Below are 19,540 nucleotides of genomic sequence, written 5' to 3' on the forward strand. Positions count from 1 at the left end.
ACAGACAAATACAGTATTGTATCAGGGGCAGGGAAGTCAGTGTCCCCTAGATGACTTTTTCCACTCCCAAAGCAACCACTTTTTATTAGGTATATACAGTGGTAGGTGGGGCTAGTAAAAGATTACAGTTATCAGAAGATTCAGACTCAAGAGGGGTAGATGATCTTATACTAAGAAGGATCTGCTCCTGGAGTATAATCCTGGGATGATTTAAGAAAACATAGATGATGATCTTAATGCTTAGAAGAGTCAATGGGAAATCTCAGATAGATGGTACTGATAATCCCAAACCTCCCTTTTATCCCATAGGGAAATGTGCAAAATTAGCCATTGTGAATTTGTGATCCTCAACAACATAGGTGCCACAGACAAAGAGAAAAGTAAGAAATAAAATTATTTCTTATAGGCAGGGTTATGTTAGGATCATATTGGGTCATTATGGATCCTAATAGGCCCGGGCCACAGGAAGGAGTTTAGATTTCACTCAAGGTGGAATGAGGATATTTGAATAAATGTGATGTGTTTTGGTATTACAGCTTTAAAAGATCACTCGATGTATTTTTTGCTGACGAGTCTTGAGGAGGACGAGAGCAGAAGCAGGAAGTCAGTTGATGAGGCCAAGGCAGTAGCTCAGGAGACCACCACAGGTCGCACTAAACTGAGGTGATGAGAGAGAATCTGACCCAGTATGTATACAGTCTTCTTCATATCCATGGGGGATTTTTCCAGGGTCCCCCAAGAATTCAAAGTAAATGATGCTTAAGTACCTGACTAAAGTGGTGAAGTGTTTGTGTAGAACCTATGAATATCCTTTCAGGTATTTTAAATCGTGTCTAGCTACATCTAGTACAATGGACATGTTATATACATAGAGTTATATTGTCTTGTTTAGGCAATAACAAGAAAAAATGTGTATGTTGAGGACAGACAGTTTTATTCAGAGTATTTGTGATCCACAGTGATTGCCTGCAAATGTGAAAACAGCAGAGACTAAAGGCCAACAGTGTTCTGGAGACAAAACAACAAGAACTTGCCAAGAGACTGAATGTGAAGCATAAAAAGAAAGTAATTAAGGAAGACTTCTGTGGTTTGGCCTGATGATAGAGTGGATTAAACTGTTGTTTGCTGTGATGGGGGAAAGTTCAGGAGAAGCTAAGAGGAAAAGAATCAAGAGTGCTTAGGACATTTTATCTTTAAGATACATATGATAAAGAACTAGAGATATTCAGGAGTAAGTTTGGTACATGAAAGGAGCTCAAGGCTAAAAATAGAAATACGGAAGTCTTCAAGCTAGACATGGTGTTTAAGAAGGTAAAGCTGGACAAGGTGGAAAAGCTAGTTAGACAGTCAAAGCCTGAGGCCATCTCCCATAAAGGCTGGCCAGTGAAGAGCTAGGGGAAAGAGGCCAGAAAAGAGAAGGAAAATGCAGAGTAGGTGGTACTTCCGGAGTCAATCCATAAATTATATCAATAAGAGTGGTTATGTGGCTCAAATGTAGGTTGGTATAACAAGATAAAGACAGAAGTGATCAATGTTCTTGGTAGATTTTCATATGGTGTTCATAATATTTATTAAAAATTATCTCAATTCCCTACATTTGTAACTTTCAAACTTGGGAGGGGGATTAAAACATTTTGATTTAGTGAGGAATAATTCTCCAGAACAAAGTAATCTGAATAGAGCCTGGAGTAGCACTTTGACAGGGAAAAATATGAGTAGGAGAAAAATATGAATAAGGAAAAATGAGGGCAAATCTAAACAGATGGGAGTTATAATTTTATAGGAATAAAGTTGAAAGCCAAGAAACAAATTAGAAAAAAATACAAAATTTATAAAAATTTTAGGGGCCAGGAATTTAAATTTAGCTCAGTAGCCTAAGTGCCTGCCTAGCAAGCGTGAGTTTGATCCCTGGTACCACCAAAAAAAAGTTTCTTAGGGGCTGGGAATTTAGCTCTGTGGCATAAGTGCCTGCCTGGCAAGTGCAAGGTCATGAATTGGATCCCTGGTACCAAAATAAATAAATATCTTTAAATACAATAATACAAACGAATACTATAGTAGTATGTAAAAGATCTAACAGATTAATAAATATCCCAGGGAGAACCTGGAGCTCAGGCTCAGAGAAGGACACTTCAGATTGTTTTGAGAAAATGGCAGACAAGCCAGACATGGAGGAAATTGCCAGCTTCCATAAGGCCGAGCTGAAGAAGACAGGCAGGCAGGAGAAGAACACCTTGCCATACCCTGCCGACCAAAGAGACCACTGAGCAGGAAAAGCGAGTGAGATTTCCTAAAAGCCTAGGGGATTTCTCACCCCATCGTCTCCAAACCCCCACACCCTAAGCGTGATGTGGGGAAGAGCTGCTTTCAAGATGGACACGAGTCACAAGTTGCACTGTGAGCCCGGGCCAATGCCACCAGCCCGGGGTCTCAGAGAGGACCTCCCCACCACCGGGCTGACAGAATCTCTGGTTTGCCCTGGGATATTATAGAAATTATCTGTCTGATAAATGAAAATAAAACACACCTCGTGGCAGATGGAACAGAAGGAGGAGATGGGGCGGAGGGGAAAGGGGGAGGGGGAGGGGAGGAGGAGGAAGAAAAACACCCACTGGGTCTTGATTCTGGGGTGCCCTGCCAAGTTCGCAGCGCACTCAGAGGTGGGCTTGTGGACTGGGGTTGGTGCTAAGGCTGAGGGCCTTGCGGGTAGGAGGTGGGACTTGGTTTAGAGCTAGGTTCCCTGGGGACGCCCTGGAAGGGCGTGTCTCCCTCCCCAGCTCCTCCCCTTTCTGGCTTTCTGTTAACCTGACTTAGCAGTTTTCTTCCCATACCCTGTCTTTCACCATGCCCTTTCCACCTGGGGCCAGAGGATTATGAACTGAAACCTCTAAAACCTATGAGCCCAAATAAACCTCTTCTTTCAATTGTGGGTGCTGGGACAAAACTGTCCTAGCAATGAGTTACTAAGACAGCCCCCTAAGGAAACTCAGTAAAGGGTGAGTGAGAAATTAAACAAAATAAGAACACAAAGGTTTAATAAGCGTTACTTAAGATTTATGGTGCTCTAAAAAGGAAAACCATGACCTAATTAAAAAAAAAAACTAGTCTGAAACATTACTTCATTACTTTTAATGGAAATTTTAAAAGAACTGTATTAGAAACCTAGAAATGTATGTTCCAAATTATAAATAGGACTTAAGCTGGATGGTGAGATAATCACTAACTTTAATTCTCTTCTTTTACACATGTTTCAAATTTTTCGATAGCAACTATATATCATTTTATAATAAACATTTAAATTTATGCACAAGACAACGGCCTTGAATTGCAGTTGGGATGAAGCAAGGAGTTATATTTAAACAGTAATGCTGATGTCATGTTTCCGTTTCTCAAGTAGACTGTACACTTCTCATGGATGGGCTTTCATGTTATAATAAGGGCTGGTGCCCGCACCAGGTCAACATATCTCCCTTTCTTGTGCTATTTCATCGCAGGGACGTGACAAAAGGCAAGAGAGTGCACAGCTTAGAGCCGCACTGTGAGACGCGCTAGACAGCTCTGTGTCCGAGGATGCCTGTACCGGTCATTCTGGTCCCAGTTGCAGCGCTGTCTCTTTCCATCTCATACCATGCATCCCACGCCCAGCGAGTATGTGCAACAGCGTGTCAGCAAGAGCAGTCCCGGCCCCGGCCCCCGCCCTCTCAAAATCCAGAGCACCCCCGCCCGCGCGGGCTCATCCATGTGTCTATGGCCCCGCCCCTCACATCCTGGCCACGCCCATAGCACACCTATAGGGCCGGGTGAGCACCCCGGCCCCGCCCCTGGCCCGCCTCCGTGACGTCACCACGCGCGCCGCGCCTCCTGTCAGAGGCGGCCATTGTCCGGCGGTCGCGCCTACCTCCCTGAGCTGGGTGGCTCCTTCCCTGCTCCAGGTCTCAGTCTTTCGGTACGGCCGGAAGAGGGGGTCGGGCTCAGGTGCTGGACACCTGGGGCCCTCCGTGCAGACCGCCATGAGTAAAAGGAAGGCGCCGCAGGAGACGCTCAACGGGGGAATCACCGACATGCTCATGGGTGAGTCCTGCAGTGCCGCCGGCTTCCCTCTCCCCACCCGCGACTCCCGTCCAGACTGCCCAGAGGTAGGTCAGCCCGTTGCAGCGGTCGCTTTCCGCGGGCATCTTCGTTAGTCGGGACTCCTGGTCATCGCTGGAGCGGCCTTTGGTCTGGCCTGGGGGAATCGGGTGGGCACCCCCAGAGGGAACCCTGTTCTCGTGTGTTTCACGTGGTTCTTGCTCACCTGATCCTCTCGTTGCCTTTTCAGAACTCGCAAATTTTGAGAAGAATGTGAGCCAGGCTATCCACAAGTACAATGCTTACAGGTGGGACAGTGCGGCTTTGACTGGTAGCGTGTGTTCTGAGATGCCCTTGTTTTGTGTGGCAGTTAACAGGGTTGAGGGTCCAGTGGATATTTGAACCATCTTCAAGAGGGGAAAACGGGGTTGGAGATTTAGCTCAGCGGCATAAGCACCTGCTTTGCAAGCGCGCCATCATAAGTTCAATCCCCGGTACCGGTTAAAAAACAAAACAAAACAGTGGATGAAGTCTATGCTGTGAAACAAATATGGTTCAAGGAAACATCTTTTCATCTGTTTGGTTTCTGGCTGATTCTATCACATTCATAGGATCTCATCCTTGCCCATCACCAGGGGCTCAAAAGGAGACATGTCCTATCCAATATGCCCACATCCACCTCCGTCTGCTCTTTAGCCTGTCAAATTATGCAAGTTGGGGGACTTCAAGAGTTAAGGAGCTCTTTAAAGTAAAATCAAAGCAATCTTAACTTCTTTAGTTTAGCTAGTAAAAGCTTCAGTTAGTTTTCTTGGATAATCAGTTTCATGTGTGGACTTCCTCATCTATAGTCAGTCCTTATGGCACTGTAGTATAGTTTTTGTCCTACCATCTCTGAAATCTCACCTGTGTCTGATCTTATTGCACTCTTTGTGGCATTCACCATATGAGAGTCTTTCCCTTGACTCCTGTGAGTATCATCATTTTCCCTTTCTTTATCTGTCTTGTCTTGTTGGTATTCCCAGAAGTCTGCTGATAGACCTTTTCTCTCACTTTTATAATTTCCCTTTTTTAGTTTACCACATATTCAAGTGGCTTACCATCTGAATACCACTTGTCTCAGTGACTTCAAGGCTGTGTCTCACTGGACTTTTCCCCAGAGTTTTCCATTCCTGCTGAGCATATTTCAGAACTGATTATGTTTCCTTCATTTCCTACTTCCTGTGACTTCCTATAAAAAGTAATTGAGCTATCTTCCATGTATTGGTAATCTGGAAGTTGGAGTGATAGTCAACTGTATATTCTGATTGAGTCACAGAAGTCTTCAGCGATAAGGTTTTTAGTCTTGAAGAAGCTCATCAGGGATTAAATGAGAGGAAAAACAATCCAGACAAGGAAACCAAATATACCAAGGCATTGAGACACGATGCTAGTAAGTCAGTTTGTTTAAGTAATATGGCATGAATGGGAAATAAGTCTAGGAAAGGAAATGATACCCTACTATCTTTACATATTGCTTTCTACCCCTGTATACATTTCTGTTGGTTGTGGCCAAAGAAATCTTTTGAAATTAGTTATCTAATCCTTTCATTCTTCCATTTTAATTAAATATTTTCTCTTTACCTTGATAAAGCCCAGTTACATTATGGCACGTGAATACCCCCACTTTGTTTAACATAGTACTGGGGATTGAACTCAGGGCCTCACATATGCCTTCCCTCCCTTACAGTGTATATGCTAGTCAGGCACTCTACTGCTCAGCTACATTGTTGGCATTTTCTCAACTTTATTTTGAGACAGAGTTTCATTAAAGTTGTCCAGACTGGCTCTAAACTTGTAATTCTCTTTCCTCAGCATTCCAAGTAGCTGGGACTCTTAATAGGTGTGTACCATCACACTCAGCTCAAAAAATCTTTCATGATCTAATTTTTCTTCCTTGTCAGTCTCTGTCCCATAGTACCAGTTATCTGGGCCAACTTGCTTTTCCTGAAATAATTTTCATAAACTGCCTAAAGCTTACTTCTCCCTACTTCCTATTGTCTATTTTGTATTTTGCTCTTTCTTTATACATTGAGTATCTTATATAAGAGAAACCACTCAGTAATTAAGCTTGTGTCTGATTTATTTCATTTAACATTATAGTTTTAAGGTATATCCATTTTCCTACAAATAATTCAAATTTATCTTTCTTTATGACTGAGTTAGCTCTCCATCATTTGTAAGTATCACATTTTCTTTACATACTCATCTGTTGATGGACATATTTGCTTCCAAGATTTAAGTATTTCATTTGTGCTGATATAAACATAGGCATCCATGTATCACTATAATATGTCTATCTCTTTTTGGAAGACGCCCAGAAAAGGAATACTGGGTCAAATGTAATCTCTAGTTTTTGGAGGAAACTCCACAACACTGGTTTCCACAGAAGAGTTCCTTTTCCCTTTTAGCCCCTCCAGCGTTTGTTATTATTTGATTTCTTGTTGATGTCCATTCTTTTTGGAGTAAAATGAAATCTCAGTGTTGTTTTAATTTGCATTTCACAATTGGCTAGAGATGTTGCACATTTCTTCTTGTATTTATTGGCCATTCGTACTTCTGTGAATTGTCTATTCATTTTAGTTGCCCATTTTTTTATTGGATCTTTTATTTGGGGAGTCTGATATTTTTGAGTCCTTTACATATTCTAGATATGAGTCATCTAAGTGTCTTAGTTATTTTTCTCTCATTGCTAAGAGAAATAGCTAACACCCAAAGATAATAGAAGAAAACTTTAATTTGCTCACAATTTGTAGAGGTTTCAGTCTATCAACTGTCGCCAAAATATGGTGGTGTGGCAGTGGGACAACAGTCCATGGTGGCAGAAGAGAGCAAAAGCAGCAAATATAAAAGAGAAAGACAAGCATTTCCCTCTTTATATATGTAGGGGTGGGTGTAGCACCCTGTGATAGGTGTACCACACCCTCAATTCCAGTGCTAAACAGTGAACCAATCACAAACTCCAGATTCAGTCGCCTCCAAAAAGCACACCTCATGACCCATGAGGCTTTGGGGGACATCCAAACACAAGCTATAACCCTGAGGAATAACTGGCAAAAAGTTTTCCATTCTGTTGTTTGTCTTTTCAGTGTCTTGGTTGTTTCTTTTGCTCTACAGAAGCTTTTTAATTTGATATAATCTCATTTGTTGATTCTTGGTACTATTTCTTATGCAACTGGGGTTCAGTTCAGAAGATCCTTGCCAAAGTTTGCAACTTCAAGTTTTCCTATTTTATCTTTCAGTGGATAGATATTTGTTGTATTTCAACATTTAGTTCTCTGATCCATTTTGATTTTAGTTTAGTACATGGTGAGAGATATGGATACAGATTCAGTCTTCTACATGTAGATAACTAGCTTTCCCAACACCATTTATTTAAAAGGCTATCTTTCCTCCAATGTATGTATTTGACTCCTTTGTCAAGATTAAATAGTGGGGGGGCTGGGGATTTAGCTCAGTGGCATAAGCACCTGCCTTGCAAGCAGGTCATGAGTTCAATCCCTGGTACCGATTAAAAAAAAAAAAAGACACCCCCCCCCCGCAAAAAACAACAACAACAACAAAAAAGATCAAATAGTGGAATGTGCTTGGGGTTGTTTCTGATCTCTATTTTGTTCTGTTGTCTATTTTTATGTCAGTACCCTGCTGTTTTTGTTGCAGTAGTTTTGTAATACAATGTCCTGTTGGGGATTGTGATCCTGCTTTGTTCTTTTTACCCAAGCAATGCTGGATCTCTTCTGATTCAATATGAACTTTAAGACTGTTTTCTCCAGTTTGAGAAGAATGCTGTTGGAATTTTGGTTGGGAGATTGAGTTTTTTAAAAAAAAATGTACATCAATTTTGGAAATACAGCCTTTTTGGTTATATTGGTTCTGCGTTTCCAGGATCTTTTCTAATGAATTTCCTCTTCAATTTCCTTTTTCACAGTATAGTACTATAGTTTTCATTGTACAGGTCTTTTATTTCCTTAATCAGGCTAACTCCTAAGTGTTTAATTTTTCTTGCTGCTATTGTGAATGGTGTTTATTCCAAATTTTCTTTACAATAGGTTCATTATTAGTGTACAGGAATACTACTGATTTTTATATCCTACATTACTGAATTTGATTATTAATTTAAGAGTCTTTTGTTGGATTATTTGGATCTTCTATATAGAGTATCTTCTGCAAATATTAATTTGACTTCTTCCTTTCCTGTACATATCCCTTTTTATTTCTTTTTCTTGCCCAATTGCTTTTAATGTTCCAAGTACTATGTGATAGTGGATATCCTTGTTTTGTTCTGATTTTAGAGCAAAAGCTTTCAGTTTTTCCTCATTTGATGTCATGTTGGCAGCAGATTGGTCATAAATGGCTTTTATCAGATTGAGAAAAAGTTCTTCTGTACTTATTTTCTTTACTTATCATCGTAAGAGAGGATATTAGATTTTGTCAAAAGCTTTTTCTGTGTTTATTGAGATGACTTGTGATTTTTGGATTATTTAGGGTTTTTACATCTTGGTTCAGTTTTAGTAATTCATATATACCTGAGAATCTGTCCATTTCTTCTGAATTAATCAATTTATTGGTTTACGTGTTTGTAGAGTAATTGTTAGTAATCTTTTTTATTTTGGTAGTATCTATTGTGACCTTTTTCATTTCTTTTTGGTTGAGACAGAGTCTCACTCTGTAATTTAGACTGGCCTTGAACTCACTTTTATTGCCCAGGACAGGCACAAGCTCAGGGTAATCCTGTTTTTTTTTTTTTTTTTTTCTTTGTCTTTTTCGTTTTTATTGGTACCAGGGATCGAACTCACGACTGCCTGCTTGCAAGGCAGGCGCTTATGCCGCTGAGCTAAATCCCCAGCCCCCCAGGGTAATCCTCTTGCCTCAACCTCCATAGTGCTGGGATTAAAAGCGTGTGCTGCCACGCCTGGCTGCTTTTTCATTTCTGATGGCACTGATTCATATCTTTTCCGTCCTTTGTTTGTTTGTGTAGATTGGCTAAGGATTTGTCTGTTTTGTTTATTCTTTTGAAGAACTAACTCTTGAGTTTGTTGACTATTTTTTTGGTGTCAATTTCATTGATTTATGATTTTCATAATTTCCTTCCTGTAGAAGCTTTGCGTTTAGATTGTTTTTGTTTTTCTAGGACCTTTAGGTGTATCATTAAGTTATTTATTTGTACTGACTTCGTTTTTGTGATGTAGGAGTTCTCAACCTATGAACTTTCCTTTAGGAATGCTTTGTGTCCCATAAGTTCTAGTATGTTGTACTGACATTATTATTTAGGTATAGAAAGGAACATCAAGATACCTTTACAAATTAAAATATAGTAGGTGGTCTATCAGCAATCTTAAGTTTTAATTTTATATGGAGATGAATGAGTTATCTTGGTATTTGGATACCAGTTAAAGAAAATTAAAGCCTTGATGGACTTTTAATTTGTTTTCCTTTTTTTTTCTTATAGGAAAGCAGCATCAGTTATAGCAAAATACCCACACAAAATCAAGAGTGGAGCAGAAGCCAAGAAACTGGTAGGTTTAGTGAACACTTTGATTGAACAGTTCATGCATGTAGAAATTCTGGGTTCCCACAAAACTAAGCTTCCCTCTGAAGAGATTGCCTTGACTCATACATAGGCAGAGTTCACTGATCCTGGAATAAAATTAATTCTTTAGGGGCTGGGGATTTAGCTCAGCGGCATAAGCACCTGCCTTGCAAGCTTGTGGTTGTGAGTTTGATCCCTGGTACCAATAAAAAAAAAATTAATTCTTTATCAAGCATACTTTCCAATTCAAGTGTTTTTATTTGGAGGAAAGATGGGTTAACATTTTTAAAAATTTATGTAATCATGGCTTTTTTCCCCTCTTTTGTCATGTATGCATGTTGTCACTCTTACATTGAATTTCATCTCGAGTGTGGGTCCTCAAGACATTAGTGTCTGAGAGAGATACTAGCATACGTGGTTCGTAGCTGTTTTTCTTGGATTCCCGGCTATTGTAACTTATAGGAATTACTGTCCCCTAAAAGCTCTTATCTGTGAATTATCAGATAATTAAACCCTTTCACATTATAGCAGTTAACCCTCTTCTCTGTAATTTCCATGAGGTCCCCTTTACTAGTAGTGTCACAGTTTCTTTAGGGCTGTCTCTCCTGGTAGTTTGTAACAGTATCACTTAAATATATCCTGGGAAGATCAACCTGTTAATAGATTGTTTTCTGTTGTCTAAATTCTACCAAATGATTCAAAACTCCTTAGATTTACTACAGATAGCTTCCTCATTTATTATAGAAAGATTCTTTTTTTTTTTTTTTTTTTTGGTCTTTTTGAGACAGGGTCTCGCTATGGGGTTTAGGCTGGCATTGAGCTCACTTTGTAGCCCAGGCTGGTCTCAAACTTGCAACGATCCTCCTGCCTCAGCCTCCCAAGTGCTGGGATTACAGGCATGAGCCACCATGCTTGGTTTATAGAAAGATTCTAAACAGCTCTGATAATTTTCATCCCCAATCTGAGATCATGGTATTTTCCTAATAGTAATACAAAAGTATCTGAAACTACTTTTCCATTCATTAGACTTAACATAAAAAATAATCATTATTCTTTTTCACTATCTAGTCCATATGAAGGCTCATCAGTAATTCCAGAAATCTAAAAAAAAAAAATTTCTAGATATCTTGTCTTGTGTTTCTTGAACAAGTAAAGGATTTTTTTTTTGTACTGGGAATTGAATTTAGGACTGCATTTGCCAGGCAGGTGTGTATGCTGCTGAGCTGTATCCCCAGCCCTGTCTTGTATTTCTTAATGGTAGGTATGAAAAATAGATTGAGTCTAAATTGCTTGAGGTCATTATTTTATGGAGTAAAAATTATTGTAGTGATGCTTGAGGTCAGTATGCTATATAATAAAATTATTTTTAGCACTAGTATAGATTAATTATCATCCAACATAGGAAATAAGTACTTTCCCTTTTCTAGTTTCCCTAAACCTTTTGTTCATTTCTACTTTGTAATTGCTCTTTTCAGAACTTGAATAGGCATTCAGTAGCTTTGGGCCATTTATTGAACATTAAATAAACCCAGTATACAGAAGAAAACGTAGGGCCATGAGAAAGTAAGAAGTAAGTAGCATGTCTTATCACATGTTGAAAGTGTAACTAAAAAGGGCCAACGTGAAAAAAGCTTTACTTCACTAATAAAGTTAGAAATTAAAACAAAATACTATACAGTACCTATCAAATTATTCAATACATTATAATATATAGTGTGGACAAAGATATAAAAAAGGCACACTCACTGCTGTGAACTGTGTTCACTGTTTCAGCTTTCCTGAAGGCAAACTTGATATATGTCCTTTGAAATAGCACAAGGATATATTGTTTCGTAACTTTTAAAAATTTGTATGCCAGGTACTCTGGATAATGCAGTGAAGATAGGCTCTCTGCCCTTTAGAGCTTACATTTGGGAGCACTGCTCTCCAGTAAGGCAATCATGACCCACATTCGCTTACTGAATTCTTGAAATGAGACCAGTTAACTGAAAATTTTAAAATTTTAATTTCAGTTAAATTGTCACATGTGTCTAGTAGGCTATATTGAACTGTGCAGTTGTGGTTTGCAGTGTGTTGATGCCCTGAACAGCAGCACCTGAGAACTTAGAGGTATAAATTCTTGGCCTCTTCCTTTGACAAAGTGATCATTCCCATCCAGTCCTGTCTGTCCTCCTTTCCCTGTACTGATATAGGCTGAAGCTTAAAAACCTGTACTTTAAAGGAAGTTTATGATCCACTGTGTAGATACGTTTGTTAGGTAAGTTATACACTCATACAGTGATATACTATACAGCCACTAAAGATCCATAGTTACATTTATTGATATGAAAATCTGTTCAAAATGTGGAAAAAATACATAAGTGTGTATGTATATTTATAAGCAGAAAAGAATTCAGTATGTCACAGATGTGAGGGGATCAGGCTGTAGGTGATCTTGATTTTCAGATCAGCAAGATTGATAAGTAATTTAACAGTCTTTGTAGAATGTTCTAATTTTTTCTACAAGAAAAATCAATTTTAAATAAATTAGAGTCATATGTTTTGTTATGGTTTTTCTTTTGCCTGTCACTTAAGCATTTTGGCTCTGGGAGAATTTATTACTAGGATTCAGATTTCTGTCTGCTTTTGAAACTTGTCAAATGATCTTTTTTTTTTTCATTTTTTCACTTTTTACTTTATTTTTTAGTGATTTGGTAGATATATTTATATGACTTTTAATTTTCTTTATAGCCTGGAGTAGGAACAAAAATTGCTGAAAAAATTGATGAGTTTTTAGCAACCGGAAAATTACGTAAACTGGAAAAGGTAAAATTTAATTTATTTGTGTGCTTATTTTATTACAGTATCTCCTATGGCAACTGTTTTGTGTCAGGGTGATTGATGTCAGTCAGTCTAGTGACACTCAGAAGGAAAAGATATGAATGAATTTTATGGCTTTAAGTATTCTGTTTCTAAGAATGTGAGTATTGCCCTGTAAAATTTTCATGTGTAACCCTGTGTAGTGTTATATTCCTGTAGTTCCAGCTAGCCTTGGAAGGTTGAATGGGAGAATTACTTTAGCTCATGAATTTGAGACCAGGCTAAGCAACACAATGAGATACCATCTAAAAAAACCATGCATGTGCACACATGCACACACAACTTTTTCCACTTTATGTGACATTTAAGCAACTATGAGCGTTGATGGTAGTGTTGTCTCTTCATTTTCAGTAACATGCAGAAAAGAGATTATAACTTTTACTAAAAGATCATTATCACTTAGATTGTCTGTGCTGAAACTCTCCTAAACATTTTTATGACTTTATTTCACCCTAATGATTTTTAGTCTTTTATGAACAGGCCCTTTAAAAAAGTATTGGGAAATTAAAAATGCAGAGAGTAAGATGTTAAATGTTCTCAACATAAAAATAAATATGAGAGGCCACAAATTAGTTAATTAGCTAGATTTAACCATTCTACAACATATGTATACTTCAAAATATTGTTATACATGATAAATGTATGTATATAGATCTATTTGCCTATATATCTCTGTCAATTTAAAAGAAAAGAAATTCTTTTAATTATTTGGTCTTAGGGACCAGGGCCTGGTCCATACTAAGCATATACTGTGCCTCTGAGCTACACCCTAGGCAAAAATTTTGGAAAGCGTTGAATAAATCAGAGATGGGACATCCTTACTTGCTGTGTTACCTGTAACTATTTATGATAGATATGAATACTTCTGTCTGGGTTATCCAGGCAAGTGTAAATAGCTTTTCACACCTCTCATAGCATACTGATATAGTCCCATTGAGATCATTTACATTCTCAAAACATTTCTAAATTATTGTTAACCACTTTGTTCTCTTTAGATTCGGCAAGATGATACGAGTTCATCCATTAATTTTCTGACTCGAGTTAGTGGCATTGGGTAAGAACTATTAAGCAAACACAGTTGTAGATTGGTTTTATTTTTTGTGTCAGGCAACCAACATGCAATTTCTTTGTAAGCTTGTGCTTTTATAAACTTAAATGTTGTTTCTCTTTCAAACCTGTATTCTGTGTTTTTACCTTTGCCCATACAATGTACCATCCTGTATGATCATCCTTCCTTATAGTCCAAGTCTGGTTTGCCTAATGCTGCTTCCACATTAAAAGCACATAGCAGACAAATGTCACCTCCTTCACAAACTGCTTTGATTCTCCAGCCAGAAACAATCCCTTCTTTCATCTAAATTCCACATGCTGAGTATGTCTTACTGCTTCCTTTAGGTCATGCTCTTCTGCTTCTCTTAAACACTTAAGCATGTTTATTTTAAGCACTTATGCTGTTACCCATAGCATCTTATAATCTGAAACAAGCTTTTAGACAGTTTTTAATGAAGGAATTGTTATCTTAAAATTTGGGCTAGCAAGGAAGGTAGCTTCTTTGACACTGGACAAAGGAAAGGTTAGCATTGAAATATTAAGGCCATAAGGCTTTACTTGCCTCTCATTTTTATGGAATAAGGCATTCCTTTAGGTTTTAGTGGCTGTGTTTCTGATGCAAGTTAGTCTAAAGTATAATAAATTCTTAAACATAGTATACTGACAATGAACATTCTCCTTAGGAACTTAAGACCACTGGATAAGTGGAAAAAGACCAAGGTTATTTGTCTTATTTATGCAGTATTTTCAGCTGAGTATTTGTCATGTAGTAGGTTCCTTAGTAGACCTTAGCTGAATGAATGGACAATTTTCTATACTGAATGAATGGACAGTTTTCTATATTGTCTATGTGTAGACAGTATATGGCCATTGTGATGGCTAGCTGCTTAGGTATTTTTTTTTCATTCACAAGTGTGTGGTTGTCTTCCTAATAATTGAAGCTTCAAAAGTTCTTCCTTTGGATAAAATTGGACATTACTAAAGTAACCATGGAAGATTTTATCAGGTCTTGTTTAGTTTAATATCTCTGTTGTTTGACATAGCAGATATTTGGTTATTTGTTCCAAAAGCCCTGAGTTTTACCTGATATTGAAATAATGTGTTTCTTTCTTTATAGTCCATCTGCTGCAAGGAAGTTTGTAGATGAAGGAATTAAAACATTAGAAGGTGAGTAATATCATAGGTTTCTAATTCCAGGTTAAATATAGTCCAAAAGAACTAATACACTAACAAATTAAAACTTGAAAAATTTGTTTTTAATCAATACAGGAAGACCTTTTAACTCTGCAATATAGAACATGTAGGATATAGTTTATATCCCATGTCAAACATTTTTAGGTTTGTAACTCAGAAGAAAATCAGGAAGGACAATAAATAACTTTAAGACAGTGAAATAGTAATAATTTACAAATTTTTAGAAGAAGTAAATTTCTTTTGTTTATTTAATAAAATTTTAGGTGAAGTCTTATATATCTGACTAAAATCTATGTATATTGAGAGATTTTTAATGCTTTTTGAAGAAATGTTTTCCTTCAAGGAAATGACAGAAATAGAACCCAAGTCAAGTAAGTTTAAAACAGTCTCCTTAAACCTACTATAACAATCCAATAAACTTGTTTATTCATGCTTTTCAAGGAAGGGCATATTCTATATGTATGGATTCGTTACATCTGTGGCATTTTGAGTGTAGTGTTTGTAGGTTTAGCTACTTACAAAGAGCCCCTGTGTTAAATGGACAGGTTTGAAGACTGACCTGAATGGGTATTTCTACCTCATATGACTTAATGTTTTAATCTAACACTTAGCAGAGTGCTTGAATCATAGCAAATACTTAAAATGCTAACTGACTCCCATAAGGCATCATTTGTCACTAGTATTACTAATCTAAGAATTCATGAGAGGAGACCAAGATGGTGGGACAGGAAGCAGCAGGGACAACAGCCTCTCTGAGAGTCGCCATCCAGACACTGGAATATAGCATGATGAGGAAGACAAAAAGCAGGGAAGTGGGTCCACTGGACTCAGGAAGACTCTGAAGTGCAAATCAGAGCCCACAGAGAGAATGAAGAGAGAAAATTGAATGAAGAAGGAGACAAGACTCACTGCACGAGAGGAGCAGTTCAAACCTGCAAACCCAGTGTAATGGTGACGGCTGGTTACCCGAGAGTCCTCTATACAGAGACATAGTGGTGGAGGGCAGCAACAACATATATGAGGGATTGCACTGGCTGGTGGTGAATGTAGAGGGCTTAGTCCTCCCACAGAAGAAAATGATTAGCCAGAAGCCATCTTGGAGTTGGGTTGGCTGAGCTCAGAACCGAGAACTGCTGCTGGCTTCATCTAGTAGATCCCAGCTGGGCTTAGACCTGTAGAAATTACTTGGGCAGTATTAAGCCCAGTGAGTCCAGTCTTGGAGCAGGCCTGGTAAGATTATCTAGTACCCTACAAAAAACTACTGCTAGCTTGCTGGAGATCTGCACAAATCAGGACTCTGTCTCCATAGGTTGTCTACTAGTAAAACTAGAGCAAACCCTGGTAGTGGAGGGGTTTTTTCTTTTCCCTCTTTCTCCTTCATTATTTGATCTTGTTTTTGTATGAATGTGAATGTGGTTCCTAGCCTCTTTGTGGTTGTGGATCTATTCTGTTCTGTTTTTCCTTTGGTCTCTTCCATCTCTCCCTGTCTTTTTTATTTTTTTATTTTTTTGTTAACAGGGATTGAACTTTCCAGGCAGGCACTTGTGCCCCTGGGTTAAACCTCCTGCCTCCATCTCTTCTTTCAGTCTTCTGCACCAGTTTCCCAAAGTTGGTATGATCCCCTTTTGTCCTCCAGTCTTCTAATCTCTTCCTTTTCTTTTGCTTCCCTATTTTCTTCTTAATTCATTTTAAATTCTAACTCCCGAGGGCAAAATTCACTGTGTACTGCATATAATTTTTTAGTTTGTCTTACATTTTGTTATATAATTACAAATCTGTTTCATATGGTTAAAAGTGGCAAAGTGTTAGCCCCGTTTATCATTTGGTAGGATGTGTTTGATGCTATTGGTACCACTATTGCCGGAATTGACAGAATTCTTTTGAAGAGCTCTTCGTTCTGGTATCCATGACTGAGACTGACTGTTACAAAATGCTATGGTACAGGGCCAAAGAACTAGGGACTGGGCTAGACAAGCAACAGCTTCCCATACCCAAAAAACTGAAAAGGTGAGATCTTCCAACAGACTCAAACCTAAAAACAAGGTACACCTGGAAGATACTTCAGAGAAGTAGCCATCATCTAAGGATTCTAAATACTAGCAATAGAGCAACCCACCATAGGAAATTTACAAGCCATGATCAAAAAAATTCTACAGCCAGGCGTATCATAGTCAAGACTCTAGAAAGTCAACACAAGGATAGACTCTTAAAAGTGATTAGAGAAAAGAAACAAATCACCTATAAAGGGAAGCCAGTCAGAATCACAGCTAATTTCTCAGTACAGATGCTCAAGTCAAGGAGAACTTGGAGTGAAGTAATCCAAGCTTTAAAGGAAAATGACTTTCAACCCAGATTGATATACCCCACGAAACTATCTTTCAAAATCAATGGAGAAATGAAATACTTTCATGGCAAAGAATACCTGAGGAAACTTACTAGCACCAAAACAGTACTCAAAATGTTTTGAAGGACATTCTAGAGAGACATAATAAGGACTACAGCTCCATGAACCCCGACAGAAAGAATCTACCAGGCAAGGCAAACAATTGGAGGGGGACAAAGTGAGAGGAACCATCAACAGAAAAACAACATGACAAGGATAAGTCAATTATAACCATCAGTGTTAATGATCTCAGTTCACCAGTCAAAAGACACAGTGGCAAAATGGATCAAGAAGCAAGATCCAGCAATATACTGCTTACAAGAGACACATTTAATTAAAAAAGAAATTCATAGAATGAAAATCAAAGGGTGGAAAATAATGCTACAAAAAGGGATAGCTATTCTATTTACAGACAAAATGAATTTCAAGCCAAGACTGATTAAGAGACATAAAGAAGGTCACTACATCCCCATAAAGGCAACAATCCCAAGAGGAAGAGGTAACAATCATAAATATATATGTAACAAATGCCAGTGCACCAAACTATATAAGACAATTACTAACAGACATGAAAAATCAAATAAGCCCTAATACAATTATATTGGGCTTACCCCTGTTGTCATAATACCCCTGCTGTCACAGACAGATTAACTAGACAAAAAGTCAGTAATGAAATAGAACAAAATCAAGCTTTTAAACAAATGGACTCAGTAGATGTCAATAGAGTATTCCACCCTACAACATCAGAAGCTTTCCTGTACATGAATAACAAACTCACTAAGAGTATAATGGCTAGGAATCAATCCAATGAAAGATGTCAAAACCAGAGATGCAGGGATGGTTCAACATATATAAATCATTAAATGTAATACATTAATGGAGCCAAAGACAAAAATCATATGATTATCTCAATAGATACAGAAAAAGCTTTTAACAAAGTCCACCATCCATTCATCATAAAAACCCTACAGATAATTGGAATAGATGGTCTATGTCAATCTGATAAAAAGCCCTCTATGACAAACCAACAGCCAACATCATACTAAATGGACAAAAATTGAAAGCTTTTACTTTAAAATCAGGAACAAGATGAGAATGCCCACTGTCTCCACTCCTATTCAACATAGTCCTGGAAACTTTAGCCAGAGCACTTGACAAGAGAAAGAAATAAAAGGAATAAAAATAAGAAAGGAAGAAGTTAAACTATCATTATTTACAGAGGACATGATACTTTACATAGAAGAAAGACCCCCAAAACTCCGCTAGAACTCTGGTAGATTTAATGAGCAAATTCAGTAACAGTGACATAGAAAATCAACACTTAAAAATCAGTAGCTTTCCTGTACATGAACTCACTAAGAGAGAAATCAGGGAAGCAACACCTTTCACAATGGCATCCCCCAAAAATGTAATGGCTAAGAATTGATCCAATGAAGGATGTCAAAGATGTCTACATTAAAAACTACAGTACTGTGAAAAAGGAGATTGAAGAGGATGTTAGAAAATGGAGAGATATCCCATGTTCTTGGGTAGGAAGAACCAATATAGTGAAAACAGTCATACTTCAAAAACAGATTCAGTGAAACTGCAATCAAAATTCCAGTAGCATATGTCACAGAATTAGAGAAAACAATCCTCAAATTCATCTGGAACTAGAAGAGACCTAGAATAATAAATGCTATTCTGTGCATCACAGTCCTTGACTTGAAATTATACTATAATGCTACTGTGATAAAAAACAGCATTGTACTAGCAAACAAACAAAGACCTAAAGATCAGTGGAACAGTTTAGAAGATACAAAAACAACTCCAGACACATTAGCCACCTTATCTTTACAAAGGTGCCAAACACATTCACAGGAAGAAAGATAGCTTTTTATTTTTAATTTTTTTTAAGATAGCTTTTTAATAAATGATACTGGTAAAACTGGCTCTGCACATGCTGAAGATTAAAGTTGGACCCATGTCTTTGACCATACACTAAATTCAGAATAGATCAAAGATCTAAATATTAGAACAGAAATATTAAATCTACTGGAAGATAGACTAGGTAAAACTCTTGAGGACATTAGTGTAGGCAAAGACTGTAAACACAACCGCAGTTGTACAGGAACTGTCACAAAGAATCAGCAACTGAAATCTCACTAAAAAGGTTTTGCACAGCAAAAGAAACCACCAATAATAGAAGGAAGAGACAACCCACAATGTGGGAGAAAATGTTTGCAGGTGTTCCTCAGTCAGAGGAGTACTATCAAAAACAACGAAGAACTCAAAAAAATCTGTCCTCTCAGATTTAATAACCCAATCTAAAAATGGTCATGTGAGGTGAATATACACTTCTCAGATGAGGAAATACAAACAGCAAATATATATACATGAAAAAATGTTCAACATCACTGGTCATTTGAAAGATGCAAATT

At 37.8% G+C, this 19,540-nt stretch overlaps 1 protein-coding gene across 2 annotated transcripts in view; it reads left to right on the forward strand.

Moving 5' to 3' along the window:
- Positions 1–3,846: 3,846 nt before the first annotated feature.
- The window catches only part of Polb (DNA polymerase beta), a 37,270-nt gene continuing 21,576 nt past the window's right edge, over positions 3,847–19,540 (forward strand). Inside the window, exons 1-6 of one of the 2 annotated variants that reach the window (XM_063239920.1) lie at positions 3,847–4,071; positions 4,319–4,376; positions 9,554–9,620; positions 12,365–12,439; positions 13,489–13,547; positions 14,661–14,710. In XM_063239920.1, coding sequence (XP_063095990.1) covers positions 4,011–4,071; positions 4,319–4,376; positions 9,554–9,620; positions 12,365–12,439; positions 13,489–13,547; positions 14,661–14,710 — 370 coding nt within the window. In that variant the 5' untranslated portion in view covers positions 3,847–4,010. The remainder of the gene's footprint in view (positions 4,072–4,318; positions 4,377–9,553; positions 9,621–12,364; positions 12,440–13,488; positions 13,548–14,660; positions 14,711–19,540) is intronic. The other variant, XM_003464569.5, reaches the window with a different exon arrangement.

The sequence above is a fragment of the Cavia porcellus genome, unplaced genomic scaffold (assembly GCF_034190915.1).
Source record: "Cavia porcellus strain 051 isolate PalLab524CR breed Dunkin Hartley unplaced genomic scaffold, mCavPor4.1 scaffold_29, whole genome shotgun sequence".
In the NCBI taxonomy this organism is placed as follows: domain Eukaryota; kingdom Metazoa; phylum Chordata; class Mammalia; order Rodentia; family Caviidae; genus Cavia; species Cavia porcellus.